The sequence below is a fragment of the Lemur catta genome, chromosome 22, assembly GCF_020740605.2.
Source record: "Lemur catta isolate mLemCat1 chromosome 22, mLemCat1.pri, whole genome shotgun sequence".
NCBI classification, from domain to species: domain Eukaryota; kingdom Metazoa; phylum Chordata; class Mammalia; order Primates; family Lemuridae; genus Lemur; species Lemur catta.
This window is the reverse complement of record NC_059149.1, coordinates 20,039,705-20,058,337: the sequence shown is the minus strand read 5'-3', so window position 1 is coordinate 20,058,337 and position 18,633 is coordinate 20,039,705. Positions and strand designations below refer to the sequence as shown.

Sequence of the window (18,633 nt, the reverse complement as noted above, 5' to 3'; positions counted from 1 at the left end):
TACAGCAAACACTTATATATAGCATGTCTGCTCTGTTCCAAGTTATGTGCCATTTGGGTAAGGATCAGAAGTGAATGAGACATGTTCATGGAGCCAAATCTCCTCTTGGTAGTGTTGGCTGAGTTGACCTCTTTGGTCAGATTCAGCTGGAGATGTGGGAGCAGGTAGCTGAGGTGCTGTGGTGGAGAACACTCGGAGGTGCTTTAATTTCACTTTGGATTATAGTTACATCTCATGAATTAGGCTGGGAAAAAAATCTGAAGGGTACACAATATTTGGAAAGAGAAATTCATTAATCCCCAAGCAGTACCTGCTTTTAAAAAAACGTGAATGATGTATCATTATCTTAGCAGTAGCATTGACTTGCTTTTACTTGTCCATAAGTTATTTATTTTAGATGAAATAAATATTTTATAATTTTGGTCATGTGGCTAAATTGCTAAGTAATCTTTTATTTTTAACATGCTTCTTAGGCCGGGCGCGGTGGCTCACGCCTGTAATCCTAGCTCTGGGAGGCCGAGGCGGGTGGATCGCTCGAGGTCAGGAGTTCGAGACCAGCCTGAGCAAGAGTGAGACCCCGTCTCTACTAAAAATAGAAAGAAATTATCTGGCCAACTAAAAATATATATACAAAAAAATTAGCCGGGCATGGTGGCTCATGCCTGTAGTCCCAGCTACTAGGGAGGCTGAGGCAGTAGGATCGCTTAAGCCCAGGAGTCTGAGGTTGCTGTGAGCTAGGCTGATGCCACGGCACTCACTCTAGCCCGGGCAACAAAGTGACACTCTGTCTCAAAAAAAATAAAAAATAAAAAATAAAATAAAATAAAATGCTTCTTCATCTACAAAATATATGCAAATTAAACTTTTGTATATCCAGATAAATTTTATGAAACCCCAGAGTTTATCTGGTATTGAATATTGCTTGAAAAATCAATAAGGATAGAATTAAATCTTTCTTTGTGTAAACCTTGCATTTTATTGGAAGTGGTATGAATAAATGGGTTTGACAGGCTAGAATAATTCATACTTACTCCCTTTCTGGACTAATCTTCAAATATGTTCTACAACTAGTGAGCTCTCTTGGACTTGGATCATAGTTAGGATCCAGACATCCTGGCAGGATTATCGCCCAGGCTGAAGACAGGAAGCAAGGGTGACACTTGTCACCAGGGCTGGCATTCAGAGGTGGCAGAAGTTTAGACGTAGCATTGGATTGCTTTGAGGAATGAGATAGGTGGGAGCATAGGTGGCCAGTTTCTCACAACTGGAAATTTACAAGAGAGACACAAGCCAGTGAGTGGCTGGCTAAGGTCAGGCCATGGTCAGAGACAATAGCCAGGGCTTTATTTTTAATCAAGATTTGTTGACAAAATCTACCATTTAACATTGTAGCTTGAGATTTTTAGTAGCAGTTTTATCCAGTGTCCCCCTGTGATCTCCAGTATTGGTAGGAGTCGGCCCACCACGTGCAGTGGGTATAAGAGGCTGGGGTGTGGCTTTTCTGGAGAGGTGGCTCTTTCTGCCTCAGGCTGGGCCTCTTGCACAGTATTTTGTCTTTGGGATATACTGAGGGTTTCGCATCATCCTGTGTGGTCTGAGTTTAATGTATGGGGCAGGCTCTTACCTCTCATGTTTTTAGTCTTGGGTTCTTTCGATAAGGGGTAAAACCATGGCTAGTACACCAAACTGGTAGGGAGAAGAAAGAATATATAGGTTTTGTAGCAGAATAATGTTTAAGAGCTACATGGAGCTGAGTTTGAGTTAGGTCATAGGAATTATTTCTTTTCTAATCTGTAAACTGAATTCTTGGATTTGCTCCATAGAAACCTACAGTTTTAAATGGTGGGTGAATACTTGGTTTATTGTCACTAGTGGAAACTGATTATTACAAAAATTGTTACCAAAGAAAGGAAATGCTTTTAATTCTTCATATTGTGCTATTTTATATGCCACAAAGCTCCAAGAGATTGATGAACCATATGTAGTTAATATCCTCAAGAAGTCTCTGTATCTGTAGTTACCGTATTTGTAATTGGCAGCTGCCTTAAGTGCATTTTGTATGCTGCCCTCCCATCCTCCTGTATTGCTGTCTTCCACTTGCATACATACCTCCTTCCTGTCTGCTGCCCTGTATACTCAATGCCCTCTGCCATGAAACCCATCCTATGCCTTCCTTTTTCTCCCTCAGCTTTATCCTGTTGTACAGTCCAGTGATGGTCTTAATTTCTATCAAAGCAGCAGTGCCTCCTCCCTGGGAGTCCTCATCTCCACCCGCTTGGTGCCATGTCTTTCTTTTCACCTGACCTGGAGCTCCCTGCCCACAGTGATCCTCCACCAGGCTCTTGGCCCTTAGAGCTTCTCGGTGGTCCTGAAAGTTCACAGAAGCATCAGGCCTAGAGCTCAGAGTTGCTGAGGGTTCTGGTGGGGCGTGTAATTCATTTTCTCCCTCAATATTTCTGTCACCAGAAAGGAGCGTGTGGGGGGTGGCCTGAGAACCTAATCGTCAGCTGTGGCAGTGTTTTCATAGGAAAATGTCATGATCTGAAAGTTTTTAATTTTAAAATATCTTTAGGATGTAATTCACTATCATATTGGTGACCATCTAGATTTTAATAGGAATCTTTAAGTATGTCAAAGTTTAATCATGCTTTGATCGATTTTGTTGGATTCTATGACCTCTCAAAATGGAAGCCTTCTTTCCTTTTTCTATTCTTCCATTCCCTGCTCCTCCCCCCCATTTTTTGGAGTAGTTCTGCTTTCTTTAGAACAGGTTCATATATGGAAAATACCTCAGAGTGGCTTTTATCAGTGTGTCAATGGCACTCATTATTTAGGGACCTCAGATTATCTAATTCATACGTTATTCAGTCACTATATACTTTTTCCTTTTTCTTACCATTGTGAGCTTTTCACATCTGCACAGTTCGTTAGGAAAAGGTGTTAAGAGAAAGGAGGTTAAACTGTAAATCAGTTTTGTTCTTCCTTACTTCCTGCAAATGGCTTGTGAAGGGAAAAAGAGTGAGGATGACAGTGATTGGAGCCTCTGACTCTTCTAATCCCATGACTTAATTTAATATGTGTCCTATGACAAATAAGTTAAAAGTTAGTGTTAGTAATTTGATGATAAGTTCAATGTGTTTGTCTTCTTAAATTTTAGAGGAAATATTTTCTATGAAATACTGGTAGAATCTATATTTTACTGCTTCTCAAACTTTTTGGTCTAAAGATGTCTTTATACTCTTAAAATTTTGGTGGACCCAAAACTCTTTTGTTTATGTATATTAATATTACATTGGAAACTAAAATATAAACTTTTAATATTTATTAGGTCAGTTAAAACCCAATAAGTGAATAACATACTTTTATGAACAATAATTATGCTTTCCTAAGTGAAAAATGTAGTGAAAAGAATAGCAATTAAAATTTTTGCAAGTCTCTTTAATATTTGGCTTGGTAGAAGATGGCTAGACTCTGATATCTGCTTTTGCATTTAGCACATGGACTGCCACACTAGAAATTTTTTTTTCCTTGGGGCCACAGTGTTTTATTATGAAAATAGAATAAAAACTTCGAAAACAAAATGATCCTTTCTAACTTAATAAAAGTTTTGTTATTTTTTATTTTCTGTGCCTGAGTTATATGCAATTGTAACAATAAGAGCATCAACAAGTAAGATTTTCACAAACCAACTGCAGGGTTTTGCCTGGGGGCCGCCCATCAGGTAACGTGTATGCCATGGCATGGCAGCATGAGTTGCCTGTGTACCATGCAGCTCCCAAGGTAAAGAGACGTGTGAGTTACATATGCTTCACAAGGCCCTGGGGTCAAAACTAGTGTGTTAAATGCAACTCACATGGCAGTTACTGTGTTAGTTGCAATATATCACAAGTTATGTAACATCTAGAAAATTCTGCTGTATGTTTGTGAGAGAATGAGAGTGAAAAGTTAATTTTTTTAGTATTATAAAAATAGATTTGACCTCATGGACATCTGGAACAAGATCTCTGAACCACACTTTGAGAAGCACTGTGCTAAGATGCTATTTTCAGTTTCATATTTTTTTTTATCACTTCCGGTTCATTTTTCAATGGCAATGTATTACTTGAGAGGTGGGACAAATCCCAGTAACACTTTAGGTATCTATGAAGGTTGAACTCTTGACATTTAAATGAGCTATAGGATTGGGGTTTGTGAAAGAGAACATTTAATATCACAGCTATAGTTTCCTGGTTTGAAAATTTACAGAGGATCTTGCTGTGTCCACTCTTTACAGATAAAGAGAAATAGACACCTGAGGGCAGCATATCATCAAACTTACTTGGTAGAGAAGCATACAAAATAAAGGCGAAACATGAGCTTTAGCAGAGCTCCATCACCTAAGTAATTACCACATCAGTAGTATGCTTTTTCACCATTTATTGTAACATGCCGGAGGAGGTGGAATTGTCATGTGGGAGGGGTGTGCCTGCTGTGTTTTAATATCCCAGGATTTATGAAGCCAGATTTTGCCAGTGGATGGGGAGAGCTTTGTTTCTCCAAAAGCATGTTTTCCACAAAGCTTCCAGACCCTACACTACCAAAAATGAAGAATTTTAGGGTCATTATGCCTAATTTTTCAACCTCTAGGTCAGAGTGTATGCTGTGGTCTGCTTTCCTAGCAAGTACCTAATTGAGACAGCTCGCCCTATTAACAGTCCTCCCCCCCGCAAGACTGAGTTTAAGGTAGGTGTTGGTTGGATCTTTTTAGAAGGTTACATTCTCTCTATTGTCACAGAAGGCATGCTCAGAACAAAGATCTGATCACACATATACTAGTTTTGAACTGAGACTTGTATGATTTCTAGCTGCCCCCACTAAGAATGGAATTCTATGTCTTAACTCTTCCCCCTTTGGTCTCATTATTTCCAGAAAAGTTGAGAGTTTGTTCTGTATTAGGGTAGGGGAAAAATGGCTTAACTTTAACAAAAGAAAAACTTGAAATTAAGGAATAAAATACATCAGGATGTCTAGTCTATTGGCTTGCCCACTCTTGATGTCCCTCAATACCAACTTTCTTCCACTTTTCTTTTAGACCGGGGTAGATAAATTATGGCCCATAGGCAAAATTCAGCTAGGACCTGTTTTTGTAAATAAAGATTTATTGAAACATAGCTGTACCCAGTTGTTTACATATTCAGGCTACAATGACCGCATTAAATAGTTGTAACAGAATATATGGACCACAAAGCCAAAAATATTCATATATGGCTTTTTACAGAAATTTACAGATTTTTTTCTATTTTAGACTCTCGCCCTTAGTGCTTGAAATCTTCTCTAATTTGGACACTCCCTCGCCCAAACATAGATGTGTAGGGTAAGGTTGAGATAATATCTTAAAATTCTACATGGGAATGTGTTAAAAACATATCCAGGTCAAGTTTTTTAGAAATGATGGATCCATCAAAGAATTTCCCTCTAAATGGCATTAAATGTATGTTTAAAAGAAAACAATTGGAGAAAACAGTTCTTTTTATTGTAAGACAATATAGTTGAAAATGGCAATATTGTCAATGCAGAGAATAGCCTTAAATTTGGGGGGGATATGAACCCTTAAAATAGGATGATTTGAATTTTTGATATTTTCTTACATTAAGGGTGACACGTTAATTAGCTAAATATTTAAGGATTGGGCCTGTCTGGTATTTTGGAGTTTCAAATGGAATTCTTATTTTTTGTGGATTTTCCATTTTGTTATCTTTTTAAGTTTGATTAAAATGCCTCCTGCATTTAAAAATAATGATCCAGAGATTCATATTCAGTAGCATCTGAGTTTTGGTTGGAAATGTTGCATTGATTTCAAGGGACTATTTCTGTGCCTCTCAATGCATCGGGAGGCCTTTTCAAATCTCTGTGCTTTATTGACTTAATGGGAAGTATTTAGAATATGAGAAAGTACTATGAAAGCACTTTCTTGGCATGCAACTGGCTAACATTTGTTTCAGAGCAGGCCTACTTTTATTCAAAGTTGTGATTCAATTTGGGAAGAAAATGAATAGAACCATGACAATGTATAAGTTTCTCTGTAATACCTATGAATCCTTAAGATATAAAATCAGTGATTGGAGTTAGCTTTATTCAGTGGACAGTGTTTGCTTGAATAGTATTTCAAAGTAATTGATACAGCTTGGTGTGTGACACAGAGAAAGAAAATCAAGGCATCATAACAGATGTTTCTTGATAATAAAGACTTCATTTCATTTTACTTTTACTTCCTGTTAAAATGCTGTAAAAAGCCTGTGACTGAAGGGAGGTCTTTAAATACATATGCCAGTAGGAAGCGAAAGGGACTGACCTCACCCTTCATCTTTTGCTCTTGAATTTTAGCTAGAAGAACTACCAATGAGTCGGGAGAACACTAAATGACAGATTAAAAACAACTTCAGCTAATCAGGTATTCAAGAAGTTATTGGCCATCTTTGACACGTAGAAAGCTGTATCTTGGTTATGATTGTTCCCTGCACTGGTAAGGCAAACTAGGGCACAGTATATTGGCTAATTATACTAATACTATGTAGGACTAAAAGTATTTGAATTGGCTTTTGTTGGTCTGAATTTACATATCCATTTTCCCCACCTAATTGCTATTTTCCCAATTGTTGTTTCAAAGCCTATATGAGTCAAATTGGTATTTTTGTATCAGTATAGGTAATAGTATGGTCACTGTTGAAAGTATACAGAAGGCCAAAATAAGCAATTAAATCTGAATCAAGGATGAAGTATGATTTCATAAGCCAAAATAAGTCCACAGATTTTTATCATTGTTTTAATGTTATAAAATATGACAATTTTTGTTAAATGATGATAGTTTTATTTACACCTTACAGGAGAAATTCATGGTATCCTGAAAAAGCATTTTTGACTAAGTAGTCTTTAAACATCTTGTTCATGAATCTCCCAAGAGAATTTTTAAAAATTAATGTCTTCTCTTCCAGTTTAAAATTATCATCTAAATTTTTTATCATAAGTTTAAGTATAGGCATGCCTCATTTTATTGTGCTTTGCTTCGTTACACTTTGCAGATAGTGATTTTTTTTCTTTTTTTTTGGTTTTTTGGAATTTTTTTTTTAAAGCAAATTGAAAGTTTGTGGCAACTCTATTGAGAAAGTTTATTGGTGCCATTTTTCCAACAGGACATGGTGACATTTTGGTAATTCTTGCAATAGTTCAAAGTTTTTCATTGTTACATCTGTTACGGTGATCTGTGATCAGTGATCTTTGATGTTACTGTTATAATTATTTTGGGGCACCACAAACTGCACCCATAAAAGACAACAAACTTAATCGATAAATGTGTGTGTTCTGACTACTACACTGACCAGCCATTCCCGTCTCTGTCTCCTCCTTCTCATTCCCTGAGACAAAACAATATTGAAATTAGGCCATTTAACAACCCTACAATGGTCTCTAAGTTTTCAAGTGAAAGGAAGAGTCACGCATCTGACTTTAAATCAAAAGCTAGAAATGACAAGCTTAGTGGGGAAGGCTTGTCAAAAGCCAACATAGGCCAAAAGCTAGGCCTGTTGTCCCAAACAGCCTACTTGTGAGTACAAAGGTAAAGTTTTTAAGGAAATTAAAAGTGCTACTGCAGTGAACACATGAATGATGAAAAAGAGAAACAGCCTTATTGCTGATCATGGAGCAAGTTTTAGTGGTCTGGATAGAAGATCAAACGAGCCATCACATTCTCTTAAAGCCTAATCCAAAGGAGGACCGGCCCTAAGCCGCTTCAATTCTATGATGGCTGAGAGAGGTGAGGAAGCTGCAGAAGAAAAATTTGAAGCTAGCAGAAGTTGGTTCTTGAGGTTTAAGGAAAGATTATCTTCATTACATAAAAATACAAAGTAAAGCAGCAAGTGCTGATACAGAATCTGAGACAAGTTATCCAGAAGATCTACCTAAGACTTTCATTCTAGAGACAAAGAACATTTTTTGATGATAAAAGCATAAATCTACCAAGAAGATGTTACAGGTGCCTATATTGAGAAGAATTGTTATATTGTGATAAAATAACTATTTGCTCTCTGCCCCTGGTTCCTGACATAGACCTTCTAAAACTCCTGTAGATAAGGACACTAGAAGGATCTTGAGTTCTAATATTTGGTCTTTGACCCTAGTTTCTGACATAGAGCTAAGACCTTTTTAAATTTCTTGAGTGATAGGAGCTCGGTGTCAGAAGCTCCTAAATCTTTTGGAAATTCTGGGGTAATGGGATCTTTTATTCTAATAAGGTAACTCTTTGTGACCTCCTAGATGACCTCAGAATGGAGGCTGGTTGTCAGGGGAACCAACCGTGTGATTAGAGGGTTGGAATTCTCAGCTTCTCCCTACTTCCCACCTCCAGAGAGGGGAGATGGGCTTAAGAGTTGCTACCAAAGACTAATGATTTAATCAATCATGCCTATGCAATGAAGCCTTTATAAGAACCCAAAAGAACAGGGTTTGAAGAGCTTCCAGGTTGGCGAATACATCCACGTGCCGGGACGAGTGAGCATCTCAGCTTCACAGGGACCCGAAGAGCCTGTGCTCAGGATCCTACCATATCTCACCCTATGTATCTCTTCATCTGGTTGTTTATCTGTATTCTTTGTAATATCCCTTATAATAGATAAACGTGTTTCCCTGAGTTCCATGAGCCATCCTAGCAGGTTAATCAAACTCTGATAGGAGATGGTAGGAACCCCCATTTATAACCATCCGTCAAAAGTATAGAGGACAATCTACTACTACTTGTGATTGACGTTTGAAGTGGGGGTCAGTCTTGTGGGACTGAGCCCTTTATGTGATGGATCTCACAGTATCAGCAGGTACGTAGAGTCACAATTGAACTGACATACAAGACACCCAACTGATGTCTGCTGGAGAATTGGTTGTGGGGAGAAATCTTCACATATTTCGGTGACTAGAGGTGAAGTATTGAGCTTGAGTGGTATGGGAGAGTAGGGAAAAGCTATTTGTTTTTTTTCCCCCTCAGAGCACATAACGAGACAGCCATGAAATACATGAATGAACAACTGAGAGAACTGAAAGTAGAAATAGACAATTCAACAGTAATAGTTTGACGACAGCAATATCACACTTTGAATAATGCTCAGAATGATCAAATGATCTCAAGAAGGGCACTAAGACCATTCAATGGGGAGAAGACAGACTCTTTAACAAATGGTACTGGGAAAACTGAATATATTTATGCAAAAGAGAGAAGTTGGACCCTTATACAGTTTATAAAAATTATCTCAGAATGGATTAAATACCTAAAACTATACAATTCTTAGGAAAAAAACAGAGGCCAAAAGCTTCATGACACTGTACTTTGGCAGTGCTCTTGGATATGATCCCAAAAGCAAAAATGGGACTATGTCAAACTTAAAAACTTTGTGCCTCAAGACACACAAGAGTGAACAGGCAACCTATAGAATGGGAGAAGATATTTCCAAATCGTGTATCCATAAGAGGTTCATATCCAGTCTGCATAAAGAACTTCTGCATCTCCACATCTAAACATTAAATACCTCAATTAAAAAAGGGGCAAAGTACTTGAGTAGATATTTATCTAAAGATGGCATACAAATGGTTATGACCATATAAAAGCATGTTCAACATTCTAATCAGAAATGCAAATAAAAACTGCAATCAGATACAACCTCACACCCATTAAGATGGCTCCTATCGAGAAAATAGAAAATAGCATTGGCGAGGATTTGGACAAATTGGACAGATTTTAAAGTGGTGTAACCACTATATAAAATAGTATGGAGCGTCAAAAAAAAAATTAAAAATAGAACTGCCATATGATCCACCAATCCTCTTTCTAGGTATATAGCAAAAAATTGAAAGCAGGATTCTCAATTGATATTCGAGAATATGTTCATAGTGTAGCACTTTTCACAATAGCCAAAATGTGGAAGCAGACCAAATGTTTATCTACAGATTTATGGATAAACAAAATGTGGTCTATACATACAATAGAATACCATTCAGCTTTAAAAAAGAAGGAAATCCTGTGACATGCTACAAGGAAGAACCTTTAGGACATTATGCTAAGTTAAATAATCTAGTCACAAAAACAAAAACACTACGTGATTCCATTTTTGAGGCTAAGTAATGTTAAATTCACATAAACAGAAAATAGAATGGTGATTACAAGGGTCTGAGACAGTGGGGGCAGAAGGAGTTGTTGTTTAATGCGCATAGTGTTTGAGTTTTCCAAGATAAAACAGTTTCAGAGGTCTGTTTCAGAACAATGTTAATATACTCATGTGAAACACTACTGAACTGTATGCTTAAAATTGTTAAGATGGTAAACTCACAACGAAGCTGCAATGATCAAGAGTGTGTTACACTGGTAGAAAGCTCGACATCTGGATCAATGCAATGGAATCAAGTATCTAAAAATAAACCCTTACATTTATGGTCAGTTGATTTTCAGAAAGGGTTCCAGGACAATTTGGTGGGGGGAATAAATGGTGCTGTAATAACTGATTATCTACATATAAAAGGATAAAGATGAATTTCTGCTTCCTACCATATACAAAAATGAATCTGTTATGTATGAAATATCTAAATGTAAGAACTAACACTGCAAAATGCTTAGAAAACATAGGAGTAAATCTTTGTGATACTGAGTTAAGCAATGATTTATTAGATATGACACAAAATGCACAAGTAACGAGAAAATAGATAAGTTGGATTTCATCTAATTAAAATATTTTGTGTTTCAAAGGACACCATCAAAAAAGTGAAAGAAAAGTGAAAAGACACCCACAGATAGGAAGAAAATGTTTATAAAATGCACATCTGATAAGTAACTTATATCTAGAATAAAGTCTTACTACTCAACAGTAAAAATACAAATATCCCAATAAGAAAGGGGAATAGGTTTTAAATAGGCATTCCTCTGAAGAAGATACATAAATGGCTAATAAACACGTGAAAGGATGCTGAGCATCATTAATCATTAGATATATGGAAATCGAAACCACAGGTTACAAGTTCATATCTATAACAATGGCTAAAATAAAAAAGGACAGATACTTGGTGTCTGTGAGATTGTAGAGAAATTGGAACCCTCATACACTGCTAGTTGGAATGTAAAATGATACAGACAGTTCAGAGCATTAGTCTGGCAGTTCCTCAAGTGAATAGACCCAGTTACCATAGGACCCAGTAATCGCACTCCTAAGTATTAATATATACCCAGAAGAAATGAAAACAAGTCCACACCAAAACTTACACGTATATATTTATAGCAGCATTATTCATAATACCCAGAAAGTGGGAAAAGTCTGCATTCATCAGTTTATGAATGGATAAACAAAATTTGGTATATCCATACAATGGAATGTTATTTAGCAATAGAAAGACATTAAATATTGATTCATGCAACAATGCGGATGAATCTTGAACACATTGTTAAATAAAAGAAGCCATCCATAAAAGGTCACATTTTATATGATTCCATTTATATATGAACCATCCTTAGTAGGCAAATCCATATAAATATAGAACAGTGGTTGCCAGGTGATCCGTATTGAGGATGGCAGGCGAGATTTAGGAAAGTGACTGCTGGTGGGTTTGGGATTTCTTTTGGGGGTGATAAGAATATTCTGAGTTTAGGTAGTAGTGATGGCTGCACAATTTTGTCAGTGTACTATAAATTACTGAAGTATCTAATTCCAAAGGGTGAATGTTATATGAAATCATATTTCAATAAAGTTGATATTTTGAAAACATTATAATGAGTTGGCACTTTTGCATCATTATATAACAAACACTAATTTTTAAGAGATTTTATTTCATTTCTTTTCCTACTTATATTTTAGTCTGCTTTTACATAGATGTTGATTAATAACAAATAATTAAAAAACAGATAATGTTATAAGTATTTGAATTTTCCAGATCACATAACAAAAATATTTTTGGTGATTATCTAATAATTAAATTAGGTCTTCCTTTAATATTGTTAAAAGCAAAGAATTGGAAACTACCTGACTTGGAAAAGAATTTATTACTTAGTGATTTTTCATTCATCTTCTGAAATCCTTGGATCATATCCAGAAAAGCCTTTCTAAGTCATTTCGTAATGACTATTGATTATACTTGTTACTTTTTACCTTGAAGTGCCTTGTTTGACCTGATACACTTGAAAAGGATTGGGAAAATAGAATTGTCTTGTTCAATATACTTCTGCAAAACGGTATCTTTCATTAAAGTTTCTGTGCTTTAAATAATTTTTATCAAAACTTTGGAACTTCAGATATAAGTGATTTAATTTATGGGAAACATCAGATGAGTTAGTTGGCAAGGCCAGTTCTCACTGTCAAACCATTTCTTCAGTCTTTCATATGAAATCTGCTGTGCCCTCTTTGCTGATGGAAAAGGCAAGTTTTTTAAGAAAAATTTTTTTTTACTTTCACTGTAAATATTTGCATAGCGTGGGTAGGATAAATTACTTCATTTTGTAAAACAGGAGAAGGGCAGCTATAAAGGGAGGTGAAAGGTGATTAATCCTGAAACATGCAAAGCTACGTTCTCAGGCAGATCTGTGCTTTTGAAGTTCAGATTCTGTACACGTATTCCCTTTAATCCATCCATAACTGCATCCTTTAAGTCTTTATCTCCAGGAGTATGCTTTCTCATTTCAATACTATTCTACCTACTCTTAGTCTTTGAAGAATGAATAAGATGGCCTTGAAAAGCATTCGTTTATTTGTAAGAATATCGTGTACAGGTATGTTAATATGCTGGTATGCTTTGTTTTCACTTGGACCACATTTTGCCAAAGATGCCATACCTCTGCCACTTGCTGTGTTCTACCCCCCCTACACTTGTGACAGATTTATCTTGGTGTCCATCTTGAACCTCAGAATCCTTTACAACTAGCAGCTTTTACTAGTTGATTCAGCTGGAATAGGAGATGATTCTCTGTGATAGTAATTTTATTAGTTTTCCTAGCATATCTTTTTTTGTAGTTTAGATTTTCCAATTACATTTTGTTCATTAATGTGGTTTCCTTTGGCTAAACTTTATTATCCTTAAATTAGTTTGGAAGAATATGCTGGGAGATAATTCTCTGTGGGTCTCTCACTTTACTGTACATATTTTGGACAGAGGCTTTGGTTGCCTGTGTTCTTGTCTGTTCAAGGTTCTTTCTATATATAGTGAGCAGCTTTGGAAGATATAGAGACTTCAGAGTGATGGTCAGGTTTGTTTATCACCTCGGGAGACAGAGCTAGTGTCTCGCTCTCCAGCAAGGGATGTAGGCATACTTACTGCCCATTATCAGAGATTTCGGCTCCTGAAGTGCAGGGTTTCTCTTCCATAATGCAACCCATGCAAATGCAAGTGGCATCTGGCCCTATTCAAGTTGCTGTGGGAGAAGTGAGGCTCAGGGAACTGAAGCAAGATAACGTTGATACTCTGGCTACTGCTGTTATTGTGAGTAATAAATACCTGTGCCTCTCACCCAGGCATCTTATTTCCTCTGCCAGCATCTTCTGTCAGATTGTGACAGGCTAACTTGTTAGCTTGAAAGTAGGGTAAATCTCAGATCTGTCACATATCTTGACAGTATGTAGGAAATACAAAAAAACACACAAACAACTATCCGAGTTCAGCTCGGAAATGTCAGTTTTACCTATGTTTTTTGTTAAAAACTATATTATGTATCATTTATATAAATGTAGCATAGGTTTTTCATATTTTTTCCTGTGTTAAAATAAGTGCTTGATATAATTTTGCTATTTATATTTAATGAGAATTTTAAAAGCATAATAAGCCATCTGTTTTTATGCATTAAAATTGTATTATATGTATATTGTGTTTATATATGTACGTATGGTCATACTTGCAAAAACATTTTTGCTCAGCTTAATTGCATATTTAAGAATTAATCTTAATTCCATAGATGTCATTATGACACACGCTTTGTTCCTGTTCTGTTCCAGAATATTGGAAAGAAGATGACCTGCCAAGAGTTCATTGCAAATCTCCAAGGGGTAAATGGGGGTGTTACATTCTCCAAGGATCTGCTGAAAGTAAGCCTTGAATTACTGGTTTTTAATGTAGGCTGATGTTTATATTTACTCCTCACATTTTAATCCAAAATAGGCTGAAGTGTTTTGCTTTTTGCTTTTGGTCTTATTGGTGATGTTTCTATTGGGCCTTGTCCTTGATGCCTCATACTGCAAAGTACCCTTAAATTAATAATTTCTAAGAGTCTGCATTGTAGTTGATAATACTGAGATAATAAATATTTGGAATGGTTAGTGGTACAAATAATCAGTGGGCAGTTTTTGTTTGATTTATTTGTTAAGTAGACCATCAGAACTTGAGAAAGGTCACAAAGGGATATTCACTATGGAAACAAAAAAGCATTTGCAGGCTGCAATGGAAGCAATTCTGACTGTATTCAGTCCCTAGTCACAGAGCCACTCAGGTTGTCTCTGGAAATAGATTCAGTTAAATTCTGAGTAATTGTAGAGTGCCTGAATTATTTCCACTTGGCTTTATTATTGATAGCAATCAGCATGTTTTTCCCATCATATTGTTTTGAAGGAGTCAACAAAATTAACTTTGAAATTGATATATTTTATAGCATTAAAAATGAGATGTGCATTTGATCAGATACAAAATAATGATAGAGACTATGAATACTATAGAAGTAGGGTAGGGTGTATACGTTGAGAATGTGATTTTTACAGATTTCGATTTGATTCTAGCCTTCTTTTTAAAACTTGGTACACATATAGGTTTCTTTTGGAATCAGGTTTTTGAGTGAATTTGCTTAGAAATGTGACACATTTGAACCATGGTGTAATGTGGAAATGTACCAATTGAAAGATAAGTCCTTTATTATGTTTCATGTAACTTTTAAACTGTATGGAGTTCTGCCAGATTTGGAAAGACGTGTGTATTATGGGAAATGAAAGAAGGCATTAAGATATGTTATTATCACATTCTTAGTCTTACTGACTTTATTTGCAGCTCATTAAAAAAAAATTATGACAGCAGAAAGTAAGTTTCAATTTACTATGTAAAGGAGGTATGTTTTTAGATTGTTTCATTGTAGAGCAAATGCTGCCATTTCTGAAGCTATAATTCCAAATGGGAAAGGGAGAAAAAAGGTGCAGGATTGTGGCATGATAAACATGTTATGTATATTCCGTTGAAGCTACATAATGTTAACAAGTTTTTTTTCAGTTTAGTGGTATTTGCGCGGAAAGTTATGGTATCGCTCCAAGAAAGGATTTGCGGGGCTTTTATCACTTAAGTCAGAAAAGAAAATTGACAGGAAAATTTTCATAGTGAAGCTTTTAGATTCTGGTGGTAGGCTTATGGTAACCCGCATGGCCGTGAGTAAATTATTGGGTAGATTTCAGGCATGTTTGATAGAGCTGTCTGAACCCAAGTGTAGTTAATGTACAGTCCAGCGGCTACTGTTCACCTTGGGTAAACATACGTTCTTTGACTTACTCTGCTGAGAGTTTGCCAGATGATCTGTTGCTATGGTACAATTGAGATCATGTTTATAATCCTGGGGTGAAAATATGTATTAGTCTTTATTTACTGTGGGAAGATAACGGTGAAATGACGCTGAGAATAACAGTGACATTTAGCATGGAAATTGTCAAGTAAAATATTGATTCTCTTTCCTAACAAACCCCAGCCACTCACCCACCCAAGATGAGAGTTTGCCATTTCAGTAGGAATGGTTTTTATTGTAAATTTCAACAAAAAAAGGTTTCTTTAAGCCATTTTTGTTGCATTTTCACTAGTCTATGTGCTATTCCTTTTCCCTTCCCTTTCCTCCCTCCTCCTCCTTCCCTCCCTTTCTTCCTGTTTCTCTTTATTTCTTTTTGTTCTTTCTGCTTTGTGTTTCTGTTTCTCTTATGGAAGCTCTCTGTGGATTCCCTGCTGAGATAAATGATTGGGTAGAATCTCTGTCTGAATATTGGGGAAAATATATGTATGCCCCACGGACAGACATACAAACACAAAAGTTTGGTGTCATCTTCCAGGTTTCTGAGAAACCCCATCCTCTTTCTGTCCATCTACAAAATGACAGGCATTCATGACATTCAGTTTATTTTATGAGATAGGAGGGAAGATTATGACCTTTCTTAGATTTTTTCATAAAAATATGAAGAAACTGCTAAGATTCAATATCAAAAAATGTTTAAAGTTACATGAATTGAACTGAGGCTTTTATTGTTGCATATTGACCTTCTTACTTTTAGTTTACTTTGGATGAAAAGTAACATTCAGATTTATGTGTGTTCAGAGTTCTTTGGCCCAGAAGTAATATTTGGACTTAAGTGTCTTGTTCAGTGTGGTTGTGTACTTGGGAACATGTGTGTTCACCAGGTGTTGTGGGACTTGGAGAAGATGCTGGTACCAAATGGGCACCTATCCTCGGAGGTCACAAGCTACCGAGAAACATGGAGGGTTCTTTCTCCCTTAAAATGGAAAGTTATTCCATATTAAAATAAAAGTATAAAGTGAATTCTGCTTTTTCTCAACAGAATTGGTTAAGCAAAAATAGACCTTAGCATATTTTAAATGTATGAGAAACTGGTCTCAAGCCTTTATTTCAAAGAATTTAATTAATATTTTGCCTCCAATTTGCCTTAGGCTGCACTGAAGGGACAGAGAGGGTACACTGAGCCCTTTCTTACAGCTTGCAATTCCACCACAGTTTCCATTGCTTACTCAAATAACCTGAACAGATATTTTAGTATTTTGGCAAATAAGAATTTGTGTCCCCACAAGTTGCTTAGAGTATAAGTTACAGATATCTATAATACAGAGTGAAGTAAGTTTGATACCAAAAGACAACCAGTGATAGAAATTGCAGAAGGCTGGGAGGAGGTTAATATTTGAGATGGGCCTTTGAAGTATCCCCTCTTCTGCCCATAAACATTCTCATACATAACCCTCCTTACTACATCACCAAATCAAGACAGTAATTCATTTAACAAAATATGCCAAACCATCTGGTATGTTTCACGTACATACAGATAAAAACAAAGTTTGTTACCATCTTAAAGGTTTCTTAGTAACCCTGTTCACATGTCTCTATAGGGTCCACTCCTCCCTACTGTTGGATGTTGTTTGCCTTCAAGCATCGTTGGGGAATGGTGTGGAAAAGGGGAAAGGAGAGGTTCTGTTCCGTGTTCTGATAGATTCGGTAAAACATTCCTAAGATTCTCTGATAAATATTAAAATTATCAAGGACATGAATAGAGAGATGAAAATATAGAATTTGGGCTACCTCTCAGTTGCATGCTGAACTTTTTAGGACAATCTAGTACAATGATTGAGATTACGGACTTGCAAGCTATGCTAGCTGGGTTATAACATAAGCTCCTCTGTCTTCATAGCCAGATAGCCAGGGGACTGTGGGCAAGTTCATTTAAATGTTATCTCTCAATTTCTTCATCTGTAAAATGAGAGATTTCATTAGTACTCATCTCACCTAGTTGTTTTAATAATTGAATGAGCTTTTGTGTGTATATATATAAAGACTTTAGAGTCTTAGCATGTAGTGAATGCTATGTAAGTCTTAGCAGTTCTTCACCTAGTCCAAAGTGGGCTGGAATGGGACCCCATCCCTTCCTTAAAAGTGTTTGGGCTTAAAGTGTTTTAGGACCAAGTGGGATTAGTTCCAGTAGTTAAGACCTCTCACTCTTGTCTCTTTTTAGCCTGCTGCTTGCTAAGGACACATATCCTCTGCTCTTTGAAAGGAACCATCTGTGACTTTGACCTAAAAATGAACCTTGGTTAACCCTATATTTTCCTTTTTCTCTTGTCAATAGCCTGTTTCTCCTGGGCCTATCCCTCTTCCCAGATTTTTACCTTTTATGTTTCATTTGAGTCTTGAGCAACTTTCTCTTTGAATACAGCAAGAGTGGAGGTACGAGGTACTCAGGTGGCTTAGGTCTTGGAGTGGTCCTGGAATCTTAAAGAACCTTTGAGGAAGCAAACTAGTTCTTAACCTCTTGAGATCCCAAGATAATCCTGGGATATTAATGGAGATGTGAATTATTTGAAATGACTAAATATCCCTGGGAAAAAGAAAGGTTGCTAGATACTTGCTTTCCAGGTAGAGAGGCCTAGGTCTGAAGTATGAGGACCAGGGATATTGATATTTCAGCTTTGTCTCAGGGCAGTTTTTGTAGATTCTTGTCTCTGCTGGCCTGAGGACGTTCTCCAGTTGGTCTCATGAGGGACTAATACCCACTTGTTATCATGTGCATGTTTCTGAAGCTGTTTATAGAATAATCTTTGACAATTCACAGTAGCCCAGATATGAAATTGACTTAAGTGTCCATCAGCTGACAAATGGATAAAGTGTGGGTATATGTATGCACAATGGAATATTATTCAGTCTTAAAAAAGAAGGAAATTCTGTCATTTGCAACATTTATGAACCTGGAGGACATTATACTAAATGAAATAAGCTAGGCACAGAAAGACAGATACCTGTGTGATCTCACTTATGTGTGGAATTTGAAAAAGTAGAACTCATAGAATCAGAGAATCTATTAGAGTGGTGGATACCAGGGGTCAGGGGTGGAGGAAGGGGGGCATGTTGAT

At 36.6% G+C, this 18,633-nt stretch overlaps 1 protein-coding gene across 3 annotated transcripts in view; it reads left to right on the top strand.

Moving 5' to 3' along the window:
• PSD3 (pleckstrin and Sec7 domain containing 3) overlaps nucleotides 1-18,633 on the top strand; it is a 311,983-nt gene that overhangs the window by 117,850 nt on the left and 175,500 nt on the right. For all 3 annotated transcript variants that reach the window (XM_045535247.1, XM_045535244.1, XM_045535245.1), the window contains one exon: nucleotides 13,983-14,072. In XM_045535247.1, coding sequence (XP_045391203.1) covers nucleotides 13,983-14,072 — 90 coding nt within the window. The remainder of the gene's footprint in view (nucleotides 1-13,982; nucleotides 14,073-18,633) is intronic.